At 33.5% G+C, this 18,794-nt stretch overlaps 1 protein-coding gene across 1 annotated transcript; it reads left to right on the top strand.

The window, feature by feature from the left end:
- The first annotated feature begins 531 nt into the window (after positions 1–531).
- Positions 532–17,875, top strand: LOC110737906 (cytochrome P450 CYP72A219-like). Its single transcript, XM_021918253.1, has 5 exons — positions 532–985; positions 1,317–1,534; positions 15,681–15,925; positions 16,703–17,087; positions 17,215–17,875. Exons 1-5 carry the CDS (start codon positions 703–705, stop codon positions 17,638–17,640), a joined length of 1,557 nt encoding a protein of 518 aa, XP_021773945.1. The 5' UTR covers positions 532–702; the 3' UTR covers positions 17,641–17,875.
- Positions 17,876–18,794: the final 919 nt, after the last annotated feature.

Raw genomic sequence — 18,794 nt, 5'->3', positions numbered from 1 at the left:
AAAAAAGTGGTTAATACTTGGTGTCTAACTATGGGGATTAGATGATCGAGTGACTGACAACAGTAATCCAATCTATTGACCGACACTAGTAATCCAATCAATTGCACCGTCATTTACTTGTAAAGAAATTTCAAACGCATGAGAGTTATCGAGGAGAGCACAAACGTCACTAGTGACGTAATAGATTTGCCATTGGAGATCCCGATGCCTTTAATTGCGATGTTTGTAGTCGATAAGTCAGTGTCTAATACTGCTAATATTCTGATTTAAGACTTTTCCTTACTACGAATACGTAATTAATCTGACAACTACACTAATGCCTAATTATAAGGTAATTAACAAATCATATTTCATTAAAATACTCCGTTGGATTGTTACACGTAACGAAGGAAACATCATAGGCGGTTGCATTTGTCTTCATGCCTAAGCTAGTGAAAGTTGCATGGTCCATTTGAATATTCAAACCTTATAAGTTATAAACAACACCACTCATTATTCTATTCTACATACTATATCTTTATTGCCATATCTCATAGTCTACTTTTTATCCCTTCATTTCTCTTGTATATTGAAACTAAGATTTTTTTTTTTTTTTTTATTTTATATATTTTTTTTAAATGAAAATACGCAAAAATTGGGGCAGTCTTATTTAAATGCTAAACCGGTAAACCGACTGTACTTTCCGAAGAAGATATAGCATATATGGAAGTAACAAGTATGTCAATAGCAATTTCTTTGGTATGTATTGTGTTAGTGAGTGTGTCATGGTGTGTATTAAATTGGGTATGGTTTAAGCCAAAAAGATTAGAGAGATGCCTTAGAAATCAAGGGTTTAAAGGTAATTCTTACAGGCTATTGCATGGAGACACTAAGGATAGAGCTACTATGACTATAGAAGCCAGAACAAGCCCTCCTTTGCCTGATTCGTCCAATGACTATCTTCCACGTGTCCTCCCATTCTTCCTTCAAACTCTGAACAAGTATGGTATGTTGGCTCTAAAAATAATATCAATTTTATTGATTTTTAAATTCTTATGATTTTATCATGTTTGCTTAAACAAAATGAGCAGATGAATATTGTTCATTTTGCATACAAAAATAAGAGGAGTTGTTTCGTTCATTTCGCCTGATTTTTCTTATTTGCACTGAATGATCATATTCGTCAAGTTATAAGAACAAAACCAATTTGCTCATTTGTGCTAATGAGTTAAACTGATTTGCTCATATTAAACATTATTATATATTCCCTCGATATGTTTTTTAAGGCAATTGTTATACATTATAAAACATTACTCCGTATAATTTAAATTTTACAGGTAGAAGATGTTTTGTATGGAATGGACCAGTGCCCTTAGTGACGATTGCGGAACCAGAGTTGATAAGAGAAGTGTTCATGAAGATCCACGAGTTTCAAAAGCCAAGGACTAACCCTCTTTTAGAGAAGGTTGCCTCTGGTTTGGTTATGTTAGAGGGCCAATTTTGGGCTACTCGGAGGAAACTTCTTACTCCAGCTTTCCACATGGACAAGCTTAAGGTTATACTTCTTACATTTTCTAATTTGTACTCGTATAAAATTACAAGTGCAACTTAATATTCTAGCATTCATGTTTATTAAAAATTGATTTATATACTACGGAGTATGATATAGATTAGAAATAGATTGCGCCTGTTTGAACATGTGAAATGCCATCTAGAATATGCTCTTGAAGAAAAGTGTAATTGGGGTTTAGAAGAATTAAAATTTAAGGAAATTGTGGAAGTTATAATTCTAGAATACGAGTTTATAAGGGCATGTATCAATAGATTGAAGTGAAATTAATAGAACCAATCCAATTTTATGGTGGGTTATTGTTGTCATCTATTGTATTTGACATTAAATTTGTTATTTTTGACAAGTATATGACTTTAAATCAAAGTTGGCACTGTGCTTTCTCGACTAGTGTAAGATAAGTCGATAAGGTTCAATTTTGAAAAAAACACATCACATTCAAATATATGATAAGATAATATATTGAAAAAAAATAAAAATTCATCCATTAACTAACTTAAATTTTGTGTGATTTTTTTTGTAGTTTTGTTTTAGTTTTAGTTTTTTAGATGACTGTAGTTTCATGTAAAATTTTTTCTTTGATATTGATGTAAATTAAGAGTTTCTCATTAAAAAAAATTAATATACACCAGAGTGTATTTAAATTTTAAAATTTAAAATGAGCCAAATATATATATATATATATATATATATATATATATATAGAGGAAGGCTCATGTAAGAACCCTCCTCTATATAAGAACTCAATCTTATATAAGAACCAATCTCAACTATTTATTAGTTTTGATCCAACCATCTAAAACCATCCTTTAGTAATGGCATTTTTGTAATTCTTTTTTTATGTTCTAAATTTTTTTGCCTACTCTTATGTTCTAAATCTAGTCTACCTATTTTCTAATTTTTTTTTTCTATGTTCCAAATTTAGTCTACTTATATACTAAAGTTTTTTTTTTTTTTTTTTTTTTTTTTTTTTTTTTCTTCCTATGTTCTAAATTTTTCCAACCTATGTTCTAAAGTTTTTTTTCTTCTTCTTATGTTCTAAATATTCTTTTACCTATGTTCTAAATTCTTTTGCCTATGATCTAAATTCAGTCTACTTATGTTCTAAACTTTTTTTTTCCTAAGTTCTAAATTTTTAATACCTATGTTCTAAAGTTTCTTTAGTAATGGCATTTCTGTAATTCTTTTTTATGTTCTAAATTTTTTTGCCTACTCCTATGTTCTAAATTTAGTCTATTTATGTTCTAATTTTTTTTCCCTATGTTATAAATTTAGTCTACTTATGTTCTAAAGTTTTGTTTTCTACGTTCTAAATTTTTTCTACCTATGTTCTAAAGTTTTTTTTTCCTATGTTCTAAATATTCTTTTACCTTTTGCCTATGTTCTAAATTCAGTCTACTTATGTTCTAAAGTTTGTTTTTTCCTATGTTCTAAATTTTTACTACCTATGTTCTAAAGTTTTTTTTTTTTTCTTATGTTCTAAATATTCTTTTACCTATGTTCTAAATTTGTTTTTTCCTATGTTCTAAATTTAGTCTACTTATGTTCTAAAGTTTTTTTTTTTCCTATGTTCAAAATTTAGTCTACTTATTTTCTGCTCATATAACTTAGTGCTAATTTAATTTGTTTTATTGGATTTTTTTTAAAAAAAAAAAAACATTTGAAGTTTTTTTTAGTTATTTATAAAGATAACCTATGAAGGAATTGAACCTACATCCTCTATGCATTTGCATAATGCTCTTCCAATTGAGCTAATAGGTTTTATCATATGTTCTAAATATTATTTGCATATGTTCTAAAATTTATTGCTTAAGCTCTAAATTTTTCAATCTAAGCTCTAAATATATGTATGTTCTAAACTATTTTCCTATGTTCTACATTTTATTGTTTATGTTCTAAAGTTTTCTGTCCATGTTCTAAATATATATCTTATATTTAAATTTTTTTGTCTATGTTCTAAATTTATTTCGTATGTTTTAAATTTTTTTCATATGCTCTAAATTTTTTTTGTATGCTCTAAATTTTATCCTATGTTCAAAATTTTTTCTACCTATTTTCTATTTTTTTTTCCGTACGTTCTAAATTTTTTCTATCTATGATCTAAACTTTATCATATGTTCTAAATTTTTACCTTATGTTCTAATTTTTTTCACCGTATGTTCTAAATTTTTAGTATATGTTCTAAACTTATTTTCTATGCTCTTTTTTTTTCCCAATATTCTAAATTTTCAATTTTTTTTCCTATGATCTTTTTTTTTTCCCAATGTTCTATATTCCTATGTTCTAAATTTTTACTATGTTGCAAATCATTTTCTTATGTTCCAAATTTTTCCTATGTTCTAAAGTTGTTCGTATATTCTACACCTATGTTCTAAAGTTTTTTCTACCTATGTTCTAAAGTTTTTTTTTTTCCTATGTTCTAAATATTCTTTTACCTATGTTCTAAATTCTTTTGCCTATATTCTAAATTTAGTCTACTTATGTTCTAAAATTGTTTTTCTTTTCTATGTTCTAAATTTTTACTAACTATGTTCTAAAGTTTTATTAGTAACAATGTCAATAATTTGTGCAAAATTTGGGATAGTAGAATGTAACGAGTAAGTAACGGCACTCAATGTAGGAATTAGGTGTATTTGAATCAAAGGTTAGCCGTGAATTAACCTTTCCCTAATATGAGACAATGCTCCAATCGTGTCATTACCGTTACATAATCTAGGTTTAGTTAAGCATAATTAAACATGCCGCTCCTGAATGAGCATAATCCCTGCAACACACAACTGAAAGTTTAATTGACAGTTCATTGTGTTTACTGACCCAAGACGGGAAGTCATCACCTTAACCATTGGAATTCCAATAAGAGGCTCAGACTTTCGAATGCACCAGCTTATTGTCCTACCAAAACAAGACAGTTGAATGCGAACAATATCGACAACACAAAAATGAAGGCTAAAGCAGTCCCATAATATAGAATGAACTATACTCTTTATTATTGCCAGAAATGGGGAACAAAAGAAAAGGCCAAAGATAAAATAACAAATAGAAACCAAAACACCAACGCCTAGAAACTGCCAAAAAAAACCCGAACAAAAACAGGAAACAGCAATAACAGCAAGCAGAAACAGGAGCAGCAAGTGGAACCAGCAGCACCAACCTACAACAGCAGCAGCAACCAGAAACAGACCTCAGCAGACCAGCTGCACCACCAAACGGACAACAGCAACAACCCGAGCCCAGAAGGCCAGCTGCAGCACCAGACAGCAACACAGCACAAAGAAACAGCAGCTAGCAGGAGACTAGGCTGCTAACACCAAGAACAGCACCAGCAGCACCAGGAAACAGCTAGCAACACACAGCAAGGCAGGCATCACAGCCTGAACCAGCACCACAAACAGCAGCCTGAAACAGAGAAAGCCAGCCTGCACACCAAGCAACAGCTGCACATAACAGCACAAAGCAGGAAAGCTGGAGCAGGACACAGATAGGAGCAAGAAACAGAAAAGAGCAAACCCAGCTAGGCAACAACAGTCAACACCAAATCATTATAGTTCACAAAAGAGAAGAGGACCAGTCTAGACCAGAATGGAAGAGCACCACATGTAGCTTCAAAACTTCCCATAAAACAAAATGGAGAATAACCAGAAGTGTTGAACGAATAATGCTGGTTACTTCATATATTTCCACAATGATCAACACCATGTTCTAAAAGAGTTTAGAACATGCTTAAAAAGAGTTTAGAACATGCTAAGCTATGTCAGTTGCTTGCGTATCTTAAAAGTGTATTTTAGATCATAACATTGACATTCTATAAACATATCGACAAGAACAACGTGGAAAGATCAACACCATGTTCTAAATTATTTCAACCTATGTTCTAATTTTTTTCTATGTTCCAAATTTTTTCTACCTATGTTCTAAAGTTTATTTTCAGCCCTGCAATCACAAGTTCACAACCAACAACCCCTAACCAATTAGCTGTTGTTGCATAAATCAACCACCACACCACAACCCCTACAAGCAGGGGCAATCGCACCAACATCACCAATTTCGAAATCAAAATTCGAAAAAATCAGCAAAAATTGAACCCTAAATTCGAACTATAGATCCGCAAAAAAAAGAAAAAATAGAACATAGAGAATAAGCCAGATTTGTTTTTAGACATGACGAATTGATGCAAGCAGAACAAGTAATGCCAAGTTGTTCAAGCTATGCTTGCTCATTAATCGAGTTTAAAAGTTTTGTTTAGCCTGAATTGTTTACTTAACAAACAATTTTTAACAGAACTTATTCTTATTCTTGAGTGTATCGGGGTAGGCATTATACACAAGTAGTTGTTACACCATAATTTGGATGACTACTGCTATGAACTGAACTAATGACCAACAAAAAAAGGAAAAAAATAAATGTTTTTCAATTTTAATAACACGAGTTTAATTACCCAAAACCTGATATATTTAATCAATGAATCAAAATTGATACAGAACATTACAACAATGAATATAAGCAGGGAAAAATGGCTGCAAAGCCACTAATATAATCATTGTGCTATACACACTATTGCACAAAAAAGAGAGAAAACAAGCGGTTTGTTGTGTGTTGAATCCTAAATCCTAAATTCGAATACCCTAAATTAGAATCCTAAATCCGCAAAAAAAGAACCCTAAATTCGAACGCGAAATTTGAAAAAATCGAACTCAAAAAAATCAAACTCCATGCGAAATTCATTAAAATCAAAACAGAAAAACGCAAATATCAAATCACAAAATCGCAAAATCAAATCAAAAAATCGGAAACATAAAATCGCAAAAATCAAATCAAAAAATCGCAAAATCTATGAACATCATGCTAAGTTCATGGAAATTTGAACAAAATCGAAAAAAAAAACAAACCTGAGTCGAAAATCCTTCAAATTGCAATTTCTATGGAGATTTTTGGGGTTTGCAGAGAGAGAATGTGATGAACACGAAGAGAGAGAAAGTTAGAGGAGAGAGAAAATTTTGATCGGTTGGTAGAGGGTATAAGGAAAAATACGTGTTTTAATCTTAACCGTCTAAATTACCTTAATCCTACGGCTGAGATTGGTTCTTATATAACTAGGGTTCTTATATAAGGAGGGGTTCTTACCGGATCCCTCCCCTATATATATATATATATATATATATATATATATATCAAATAAGCAAATGTACTACCTTGATGCACCAATCACTATGTGAACCATGGTGTTAATAAAGAAGTGTTGACTTCTCATGAAAATATCAAATATTTCTCATGAAAATATCAAATATGGGGTGCATAATTATAAACATTGGTTACTTCTTTCTTTCCAAAAAAAAAAAATTAAAAAAAAATAAATAAATAAAATAAATAAAAAGAGCATTGGTTACACATGTAAATGTAATATATACAAGAGTTTCTTACCATGGTGTTAAAAAAGAAGTATTGACTTCTCATGAAAATATCAAATTTGGGTTCATAAGCATTGGTTACTTCTTTCTTTCCAAAATAAAAATAAATAAATAAATAAAGGAAAAATGGACTAGAATAATTTCAACTTTGCCTCATTCGCCCAAAATAACCTCAAATTTGGATTATTTCTTAATAATCCGAACTTTGATATGAATTCGCTTTAAATGGTCCCAAGTGACCGGCAACCTGTTGAATAGGTAATTTTTTTTAAAGGGTTTAATTTACATGTGTCACCACATGATTGATCAAAAATAAGATTTAATTTTAATTTTTTTTTGACAAAAACACGATTGTTTGGCAATTTGCTACTAATTAGCACTTAATTATTCTTTTAAAAAAACTAACACTTAATTAACTAATCTAAAACTAAGTAATTAAAAATTAATTTAAGAAAAAAAGCAAATTAATGTTGCAAACCACACCAACCACCAAGACCAACAACGAGGCAATTCAACGACTCAGCCACCTCCACCACCCTACCTCCCCTAAGCCACAAACACCAACATCAACCCAGCCACCTCTACCACCCTACCTCCCCAGCCCAACACCCACAATTGGTTATCGACGTCAGTGGTTCGACGCATCCGATGCAAAAGCCCAAGAACAAGAGCTATAACAGTATCAACAATCTCCTCGGACCGAGAAACAATTGACGTGGACAATGTTAGGTTTTCAGTAATTCAAGAACAAGAACTACTTAATAATTGTGGGAACAAAACCTAACTGTGTATAATCAATATCAAATTATACAATAATCCAAATACAAACCAATGTATTACAACCAAACACCAAATTACCAAAGTATTACAGAACATACAACGGAAAACACTAGTGTGAAAGATAATTTACTTGCCTCTACTCCAAGCCTTAACAAACGCACATGAACATGAGAAATACAATGACCACTTGAGTCTGAATCCTTGATACACTGTCTTAGGCGTGTAAACACTTTCCTAAAGAGTTGAATTTGCCCTACAATGGTGCTTGGGTTTGATCCGGAAATACTCTTTGAGATACAAAAGACAGCCAATTGTTCTTTGCACTAAGAATTGAATTGAAGATGAATAATTCACTATATTGAATTAATTGCAAGAGAAATCTCACAAAAGTTTGCAAGAAATTTGAGAGAATAAGTGAGGAGAATTTCTTTGGAGAGTTAGAGAGAAATATTCTGTGTATTTGCTATATCCGAAATCAAGCCTTTAATAAAGACTTAACCGTCAGAAAATCGCGAAAACAGATGGGCGCAGGCGCTCCACCAGGAGAAGCGAGCGCTCCTCGAGGTGGAGCGGGTGCTCCTGTATTAGGAGCGGGCGCTCCTCTTCTGAATTGCAAAATTTTCACAGAAAGGCAGAGTGATACGCGGTTTAGGCGCGACCACAGGCGCGGGCGTGCCAACTTCACTCTTCCATATATGCGGTTTAGGCGCGCTCTCTGCGCGACCGCGCCTAACTTGCGCGGGCGTTATTCATGGTTCGCGAGCGCGCAACCAACAACACTCTAAATAATCTAACAATCCTCCCCCATTTAGAGTGTTCCTTAAAACATTCTCCAGGTCTTACAATTAAACCACATCTTATGCATCAATGTTAATGTCCCTTCGGATTGAATTAACACCTAGTACAACACACTTAACGATGATCATATCCCATGATTTCCATATGAATTGAATCACACAGATATATCCAACCATTCGAAGGTGAAGTACACATAAGATAAATCGAATTAATCATCACTTGACTCTTTTATACAGCCATGTGTCCATATCTTTCATAAGTTCATCAAAGTCTATATGTCCATCTAGACTTCTTAAAGCGGCTAAACTTCGAACTTATATAGGTAGGTTCTCATATACGTAAATGTGCCCTTGTGACAAGACACTTACATTTACAGTTTCTCAACTCTAAACCTTTGAGAACTTTAAATTGACGCTACCTAGCACATCACAAGTACCATAGCAATATGGGTCATCAAGTATTGCTAACAAACAACAAAAATGTAATTCAATCACATTGAATCTAAGACTTGATGTTTCTTCAAGTGTTAGATTGGGTTTCACAAATTCGTGTTTTTGGACATAAACCCATTCCATTCATGGCAAATATGATGGAATGCTTTGGCATTACCTTTGTAAAGCAATCCGTCAAATTCAACTTTGTTGGAACATAGTCAAGACTTATGACCCCATCATTGATAAGCTTTTTCACTAGGCTATGCCTAAGTGAAATATGCCGAGACTTACCATTGTACACTTGACTATAAGCCTTTATCAACGCCGAATTGGAATCCCAATGGATTGCCACCGGTGGCATTGGCTTTGACAATAAAGGCAACTCTAGCACGAGATTCCTCAACCACTCAGCTTCCTTACTAGCTGAAGAAAGAGCAATAAACTCCGCTGTCATAGTGGAATTAGCGATGCAAGTTTGTTTCTTGGAAGACCATGAAATGGCACCTCCCCCAAACATGAATACCCAACCACTTACAGAAGAATCATCCTCTTTGTAAGTGATCCAACTAGCATCCGAAAATCCTTCTAAAATCGAAGGAAATCCACTATAAGATAGACCATAGTCTAACGTACCCTTAAGGTACCTCAAGACCCTCCTTATTGCAAACTAATGCTGTGCACCCGGGTTACTAGTAAATCTACTTTGTTTTCCCACAGCTAATGCAATATCCGACCTTGTACTACTCATGGCATACACCAAGGATCCAATTATCCTTGAATATTCCAATTGGAAAACCGTTTTCCCTGAATTCTTAACCAATTTAACATTAGGTTCCATGGGGGTGTTCACGGGACACTTATCAAACATATTAAACCGTTTGATCATCTTCTCAATATAATGCGATTGACTTAAGATAAGTCTTCCATTGTCCCTAACAATCTTGATGCCCAAAATGACATCCGCCTCCCCCAAATCCTTCATCTGAAAAGATGAGGATAAGAAGTCCTTGATCAATTCTACTTGTTGTAGACTTGTACCAAAGATAAGCATATCATCAACATATAGACAAATGATGACACCATGACCTTTGTCATCAAATTTGCTATATATACACTTATCAGCTTGATTCACCTTGAATCCAAAGGACAAAATTGTGTCATCAAATTTCCGATGCCACTGCTTTGGTGCTTGTTTAAGTCCATACAAGGACTTAACTAATTTACACATCTTATTTTCCTGTCCTTCCAAAACAAACCCTTCGGGCTGTTTCATATACACTTCTTCCTCTAGATCTCCATAAAGGAATGCCGTTTTGACATCCATTTGATGAATCACTAGATTATATACCGAAGCCATTGCAATTAACAACCTTATCGAGGTTATTCTTGCAACCGGTGCATAGGTGTCAAAATAATCAACACCATACTTTTGCCTAAAGCCTTGGATAACCAATCTGGCTTTAAATTTCACTATGGAGCCATCCGGTCTCCTTTTCCTAGTGAAAATCCACTTGCAACCAAGAGGTTTGCAACTGGGAGGTAAATCCTCTAAGATCCAAGTGTCATTTCCCATGATGGAGTCCATCTCATCATTTATAGCTTCTTTCCAAAATGCACTATCTTGGGAAGATATGGCCTCACTATATGTTTTTGGGTCACTATTCATATTGAAACAATATGGAGTAGTAGAACTAAGGGTATCCCGAGAACCTTCAACTAGGTAGATTATAAAATCATCACCATAGTTCTTAGGTCCCCTATCCCTAGTACTCCTCCTAACTCGAGGATGCTCAACATTCTCTTCATTGAATGTTTCTTCATGAGGAGGTTCAAGTTGTACATCCAACTCTACTATCTCCCTATCATTGGCACTTATTTGTAGATCTTTAGGTCTACTCATTGATGAAAATCGGTTTTCATAAAAAATTGCATCTCATGACTTTATAACCGAATGTACGGATATGTAGTCATTTTGTTCTATTACATAGAACCTATAGGTTTTTCTAAACTCAGCATAACCTATAAAATTGCATTCCAAACCCCTTTCACCGAGCTTTCTCTTCTTGTTGCCAGACACTCTTACGACTACCCTACAACCCTAAACCTTGAGATATTTCAAGTTTGTCTTTCTTTTGTACCAAAGTTAATAGGGAGTGGATTCTTTTCCCTTTGTGGGAACCCGGTTAAGAATGTGACATGCTTTTAACATTGCTTCATCCCAGAATCCTTCACTCAAACCAGAGTAAGATAACATGGAATTAACCATTTCTTCAAGGGTTCTGTTTTTCCTTTCAGCTACACCATTTGATTGTGGTGCATAACCAGCTGTAGTCTCATGAATTATACCCAAAGATTGGAAATATGCTGGATCATAGTATTCCCCTCCCTTATCAGTTCTTATTCTCTTAATAAATGAATCTACTTGCAATTCTACTTCTCTTTTATAAACATCAAACTTGGTTAAAGCTTCATCTTTGGAATGCAAAAGATACACGTAACAAAACCTAGAATAATCATCTATAAAAGTAACCATGTATCTTTTGTTCCCCAAAGAAGGAGTACTATGAAAATCACACAAGTCACTATGGATTAGTTCTAAAATATTAGAACTTCTCTCAACTCTCTTAAAAGGAGTTCTAGTGATCTTGTTCAACATGCAAGTAGAACACTTATTATGAGAAATATCACAAGAAGGAATTTATTCTTGTTTCGACATAAAAAGCATTTTATTATAATTAACATGTCCTAATCTAGAATGCCACAAGTCAAACAAATTTAAATTAATATGATTATCACTTGCATCAATATTCAAACAAACATCATCAAATACAAACGAGTCTTTCAAAGAAAGTTTAAATAAACCATTACTTAAAAAACAACGACCTATGAAATTTGTTCCTCTAGTAGTAATACACCTATTAGCTTCAAACACTATTTTATAGCTAAGACTATTCAGGGAAGGCCCCGATACAAGATTCCTACTAATATCCGTAGCATACAAAACATCCCTAAGAATGATTGCATTTCCCCGAACTAAACATTAGTTCTACTTGTCCTCTACCAAGGACCTTGATGGTTGAATTGTTCCCCATAAAGAGATCTTCTCCATCACCAACCTTGTGAAAGGTTTTGAACCAATGCCTTATCTTGCATACATGCCTAGAAGCCCCCGAATCAATCCACCATAAGTCATCATCCTGCACCATAAAAATGTTAGGATCCGTTGCATTTAAATCCAAACCGGAATTAAATTCTACCTCATAAATTGGATTACCTTTGGTGGGTGGGTCCTTGCTTTCATTAGCACGGCCCTGCTTGGCTTTCTGCATCCTTTTCTTAAAAGAAAAGCAGTCCTTGCGGTGTCCAACCTTACCGCATTCCCAACAAGAAAAACTTGTTATTGTTTGCTTGTTTTTTGGACTTTCCCTTGGAAGAATTATTATTCTTCCTTTTTCCACTAGTGGAAGCACCAGTTTTCCCTTCCTCCACCAAATTAATTGTAGATGAGCTAGGATTCCCATCCTTAGCATTTTCCATGGCTCTTATCCCTTCTTCAACTTGAAGATGGGTGGCCAACTCGGACAAAGACATGTCCTCTTTCTTGTGTTTAAGCTCATGCTTAACACTTTTCCAACTAGAAGGTAACTTGTCAATTATACTTGAAACAACAAACAATTCATCTATAGATATTCCATGTTGTTTCAAGTTCCCATAGATTCGTTGTAATTCATGAAATTGGTCCATTATGGACCGACCATCAAAAAACTTAAAATTATTAAAATTACTTACTAAAAACTTCTTACTTGAAGCATCTTCAGCCATATATTTGCCTTCTAAGGATTCCCAAAGCTCCTTAGTCGATTCAACATTTTGATAAACATCAAAAAGATCATCCTCCATACCATTCAATATATGACCACGACAAATAAAGTCATCGTTGTCCCATTTCGACCTTTCCTGAACATTTTCCAAGGATTCATTCTCATGTTCACTAGGTCTTGGAGTACTAATGACATATGCTACATTCAAAGATGTAAGAAGAAAGTACATCTTCTTCTTCCATCTTCGAAACTCCACACCGTCAAATTTCTTGAGTTTGAAAAAATTTGTGGTCAATTATTTCACACTAGACATGCTTGCTAAAGAATTAAACTCTTTAGATTGTTAGGTTTTCAGTAATTCAAGAACGAGAACTACTTAATAATTGTGGGAACAAAACCTAACTGTGTATAATCAATATCAAATTATACTATAATCCAAATACAAACCAATGTATTACAACCAAACACCAAATTATCAAAGTATTATAGAAAATACAACGGAAAACACTAGTGTGAAAGATAATATACTTGCCTCTACTCCAAGCCTTAACAAACGCACATGAACATGAGAAATACAATGACCACTTGAGTCTGAATCCTTGATATACTATCTTAGGCGTGTAAACACTTTCATAAAGAGTTTAATTTCCCCCACAATGGTGCTTGGGTTTGATCCGGAAATACTCTTTGAGATACAAAAGATAGCCAATTGTTCTTTGCACTAAGAATCGAATTGAAGATGAATAATTCACTATATTGAATTAATTGCAAGAGAAATCTGACAAAAGTTTGCAAGAAATTTGAGAGAATAAGTGAGGAGAATTTCTTTGGAGAGTTAGAGAGAAATATTCTGTGTATTTGCTATATCCGAAATCAAGCCTTTAATAAAAACTTAACCGTCAGAAAATCGCGAAAACAGATGGGCGCGGGCGCTCCACTAGGAGAAGCGAGCGCTCCTTGAGGTGGAGCGGGCGCTCCTCTTCTGAATTGCAAAATTTTCACAGAAAGGCGGTGTGGTATGCGGTTTAGGCGCGACCACAGGCGCGGGCGCGCCAACTTCATTCTTCCATATAGCTAAATTCCAAAGAGGTACGCGGTTTAGGCGTGCTCTCTGCGCGGGCGCTCTTCATGGTTCGCGAGCGCGCAACCACCAACACTCTAAATAATCTAACAGACAAGGCGGCGTCCAAGATTGGCGGCTAAAGCAGAATCAACGGATTGGTCGAATGAGCCCGGACAGAGAACAAACCGACGTTGGGCGGCGCGTGGGAGTGGAGAAGAACAGCGGCGGATGATGGGACGTTGTTTTTAAAGGGTTTCGTAGGAGAGGAAGGTTGGTGGTTCAGAGGGAGGAGGGCGGCGCGACGCTCTAGCGGGGGGGAGGGTGTCTACGTGTGGCCGGAGTTAGGGGCAGGTGGTCGGGCTGACGGCAGAGAGGGTGGGTGGTTGGGGCTGGTGGGGTGGTTTTTTAATTATTTAATTAATAATTTTTTTTATTTTTCTTAAAAAAAATATTTTTAAATATTTTTAAATATTTATTATTTTTTTGACCAATCAGATGCCGACACGTGTCATCTAACTTGTTAGATGACCGGTTGGGACCGTTTGAAGCAAATTCATATCAACATTCGGATTATTAAAAAATAATCTAAAGTTGGGATTATTTTGGGCGAATGGGACAAAGTTGGGATTATTCAAGTCAATTTTTTTTTTTTTTAAAAAGCATTGGTTACACATGTAAATGTAACACAAGAGTTTCTTATTTCTTTATTCATTTATTTATGAATTTTTGGAAATAACCACCTACTATTGTTGTCGTTTTATTAATTACCACCTACAGTTTTTTTTTTGTTTTTTTTTTTGTTTTTTTTTTTGTATTTTATAACCTACTATTTTTAAAAACATGCAAATTTCCCAAGCCCTCATACATGACGTCATCATGCCTTCTTCTTCCTCTATTCTCATGTTCATTGATTTTTTTTCAATATAAATTAAAATTAGATTACGGAAAAGCATCTAGTAGTCGATTTAACATAATTCAAGCTCACACGAACATAATTAAGTCACTAATATGTGTCAATTATAATTTGTTTTTCTTCATTTAGGGTTTATCCCAAATTTGGGGAATTTTAAAACTGAGATAATTTTTCAAATTATGCATTATTTACATTGATTAACTCTGTATAGAACAAATATATATGCTCAATTTACGATTGTAAATCATAATTTAGAAAAAACGTTTGATTAGAAAATATCCCTACAATACATATGAACCCTAATTTTTCATATCAATAATTAGTAATAATTACTTAACAATTATATCAATTTCGGTACTAATTAAAGACATACTACGTTTAATCGATGCAAAGTAGTCCCAATTTCATAAATTAATCACTAAATAACCAACTCCTAATTTCATTTCAAAACCCTAGCTAAATGATGAACACCATCTTATAGTTAGCCCCAATTTTGTAAATTAGGTACATAATTTAGTGGTTTGTTTGCATAATTTGGATTTGCAATTTAAAAATCGAAAAACAAGGTTAGAAAAAGAAATAAAATTGAAAAAAATTCGTCGATGGGGCCCACAATGACGTCACGTAGGCAATTAGGTGGGAAATTTTTATTTTGTTAAAATAGTTGGTGGTAAAAAAAAAAAAAAAAAAAAAAAAAAAAAAAAAAAAAAACAAACTGTAGGTGGTAATTACTAAAACACCAACAATTGTTGGTGGTAATTGTCAAAAAATTATTTATTTTATTGATGGTACATTTTTTATCTTATTGCATATTAATTTAAGTATTTAACAATGCTTAAGTAATTATTTTCACAAGAAATGTATTCTTTTATACTATACGTGTTAGAAATTATTCTTTATTTTGGTAAATTTTGCAGTTTATGCTTCCAGCATTATGGGAGAGCTCCAGTGCTATGGTGAAAGAGTGGGAAGAAATGGCATCGAAAACAGGTTCATGTGAAATAGAAGTGTGGACATATTTGCGTAAACTATCTGCTGATCTTATTTCTAGAGCTGCGTTCGGAAGTAGTTACGAAGAAGGGAAGCGAATTTTCGAGCTATTAATCGAACAAATACAAATTGCGATTCCTGTATTTAATGCAGTTTATATCCCCGGCTGGAGGTAATTCAAAACTGGTACTTCGTACGTTATACTCCAGCATTTTGAATTACGTATGTTATATTGAATGCATGTGCGAGGGTAGTACGTGTTAGAATAAAGGCTTACAAATTTCGCAAAAACCAAAACAATAATAATACGGATATAATAATATGAAAAAAAAGAATAACTTTAAATGTTCCACAGATTAGTACTCTGTACAAATTATTTTGGTACATACAGAGTATAATTTAATCTCAACTTACATCTTAGAGCTTAAAAATGAATTCAATCTTTAACAATAAACTTTTCGATATGCACCTTTCTGTCGTCCATTAAACTTGTTAATTTCAATCTAGCTAGTCGCACGTAAAATTAAAAACTTTGCTCTTTATTTCACTTGTTTGGATCATGGGCTTACATATTGTGTAGTTGATAGCAAAATAACGCAGATATATATAATGAACACAAAATAAAAATGAGGATCCAATAATAGTGATCAGAAGAAGAATTTTACTTGAAAAACCTTATCTTTACTAAAGAGAACTAAACAAAAACTACCAATTTGTACTAGGATTAGTCAATGCATATATGATGACCACAAAACACTCTCAATCTCATGAATTTCATATCTATGCCTAAAATTGTGTTTTGAAATACATGAACGTATCCTTTATTTTAGTGTTTTTCCCACCTCGATCTCTTGCAAAATTATATTATATGTTAGTTAACATATTCATTTATATTAGGGCACTATTTCAAGTTTAGTATATGATTGGAATTGTTCATTTTGTGGTTTAGATTTATTCCAACCAAGGCAAATAGAAGAATAGTGGAAATTGACAAGGAATGTCGCACTCTACTAAAAGGTGTTATTGATAAGAGAAAGAAAGCAATAAAAGAAGGAGAAAAACCAAAGGATGACTTGCTAGGATTGTTATTGGAATCAAAGTTTCAAGACAATGGACATAATAATAAAAAACAAATTGAATTGAGTATTGAAGAGGTGATTAATGAAAGTAAGTTGTTCTATTTAGCTGGCCAAGGCACCACTTCAACATTACTTGTATGGACACTAATTATGCTAGGAAAGTATCAAGAATGGCAAGCGCGAGCACGAGAAGAGATCTTAAACACATTCGGAAATCGCATCCCGGATTTTCAAGGATTGAATCATCTAAAGACTGTAAGTGATAAGGTTATACAAAGTATATTAAATAAAAAAAAAGAAAAAAAAGTGACATATAATGTTATAAATCATAGTATTGAAATTAACATGTTCTTATAACTTATTTCTTGTCTTATCTTTTAAGGTAAATATGATATTTCAAGAGGTTCTTCGATTATATCCCCCGGTTTTAGAAATAAGTCGTACGGTTACAGATGATATAAGAGTAGGAGATGTGTTCTTACCGGGAGGAGTGTTAGTCAATCTTCCAATAGCCCTTATCCAACAAGATGAGAAACTATGGGGTGATGATGCTAAAGAATTTAACCCATTAAGGTTTAGTGAAGGCATCTCCAAGGCAACAAAAGGGAACATGTCATTTTTCTCATTCGGTTGGGGGCCAAGAATATGCATTGGATCGAATTTCGCCATGATCGAAGCCAAAATGACATTGGCCTTAATTCTACAACGGTTCTCTTTCGAGCTTTCACCATCTTATGTTCATGCTCCATCGACCATTGGAGGTCTTAGACCACAATTTGACGCTCCGATTGTCTTTCATCAATTTTAGGTAAAAAAAAAAAGTCCATGTAATTTTACTTGTAAACCATAGTCATGCATAATAACATTGTTGTGAAAATAAATTTAAGATTCTAATTTTAGTTTGACTTGGTTTTTTTTAAGAGGAGAGAAAGAGAGGTGGTACTAATGCTTGTTCCCTTGACCTAGACTTCAGAGTTTGACTTGGTTTTGTAATTTAAACAATTACTCACAATTTCTTTTCCTACATATTTTTTCAAGCTAAATCATATATGCTTTATTTAAACATTGTTTCTTCAAAAAAAAAAAAAAAAAAAAAAAAAAAAAAAAAAAAAAAACATTGTTCTTAGAAAGTCGGATCTCGGTGGGCTTGGGCTTAATATTCATATTCGCTGAATATTGGCCCTTCTCTATTAAGTCCCCATTTTTTTTTCTTTTTTTTAAAATTCATTTAAAAGTCATGTGACACTATCATTCTGCTTAACTAAAGGGAGTGATCAACAATGCTAGGTCAACTTATCATCTTGAATAGTTAAATGAATCAAAAATTCTTAGCTACACACTTGTGCAGCTAAATTAGGTACACCACTGCACCTATATATGAACATATAGTAATTTAAAAGTGAATATTCGTTTTTTTTCCTTTCTTTATATCTTAATTCTCTGTCTTCGTTTTTCTTCCCTTTATTAATTTTCTCTCTCCTCTGTTTTCTTCACAATTTGAAATTTTCTCTCTCCTCTTTTTCCCCCTTTTTTATAAGTTAATTTTCTTTCTTACCTCAGTTTCCTTCAATCTTTATATTTCTTTTGTCCTTCTAATTCGGGTATTCTCCAATTTGTCACCATTGTATTTTCCATCATCATCATCATCTTCTTCGTCACGATCTTGAAACTTGAGGTAATTTTGAGTTTGTTTTTGGGAAATTCTCAACGGTGACCCTCAACTTCTGCTACGCACCAATGGTGACCTCCCTTTTTTTTATTATACAAAATGACCTTAGTTAAAAATTTCATCTCACTCATAAACTTATTTAATTAAATATTAACTATGGTTAGATTTTTATTTAAAAAAATAAAAGAAAAATTAAAAAAAAATTAACCCCAACCACCAAAAACCAGCCACCACCTTCCTAGTCACCATCTTCCTTCCAGTGACACTGCCCCAGGTTCCATCGATCACCGCCG

The sequence above is a fragment of the Chenopodium quinoa genome, unplaced genomic scaffold (assembly GCF_001683475.1).
Source record: "Chenopodium quinoa cultivar QQ74 unplaced genomic scaffold, ASM168347v1, whole genome shotgun sequence".
Taxonomy (NCBI): domain Eukaryota; kingdom Viridiplantae; phylum Streptophyta; class Magnoliopsida; order Caryophyllales; family Amaranthaceae; genus Chenopodium; species Chenopodium quinoa.
The sequence above is the reverse complement of the archived record's forward strand: the minus strand, read 5'-3'. Positions and strand labels throughout refer to the sequence as shown.

Bases quoted from the DNA above. Each gene is read 5' to 3' on its own strand.
- LOC110737906 (XM_021918253.1), top strand. From the start codon at position 703: ATGGAAGTAACAAGTATGTCAATAGCAATTTCTTTGGTATGTATTGTG. The intron at 1,535-15,680 runs GTTATACTTCTT...TAAATTTTGCAG, and splicing joins TCCACATGGACAAGCTTAAG to TTTATGCTTCCAGCATTATG. The intron at 17,088-17,214 runs GTAAGTGATAAG...TTATCTTTTAAG, and splicing joins GATTGAATCATCTAAAGACT to GTAAATATGATATTTCAAGA.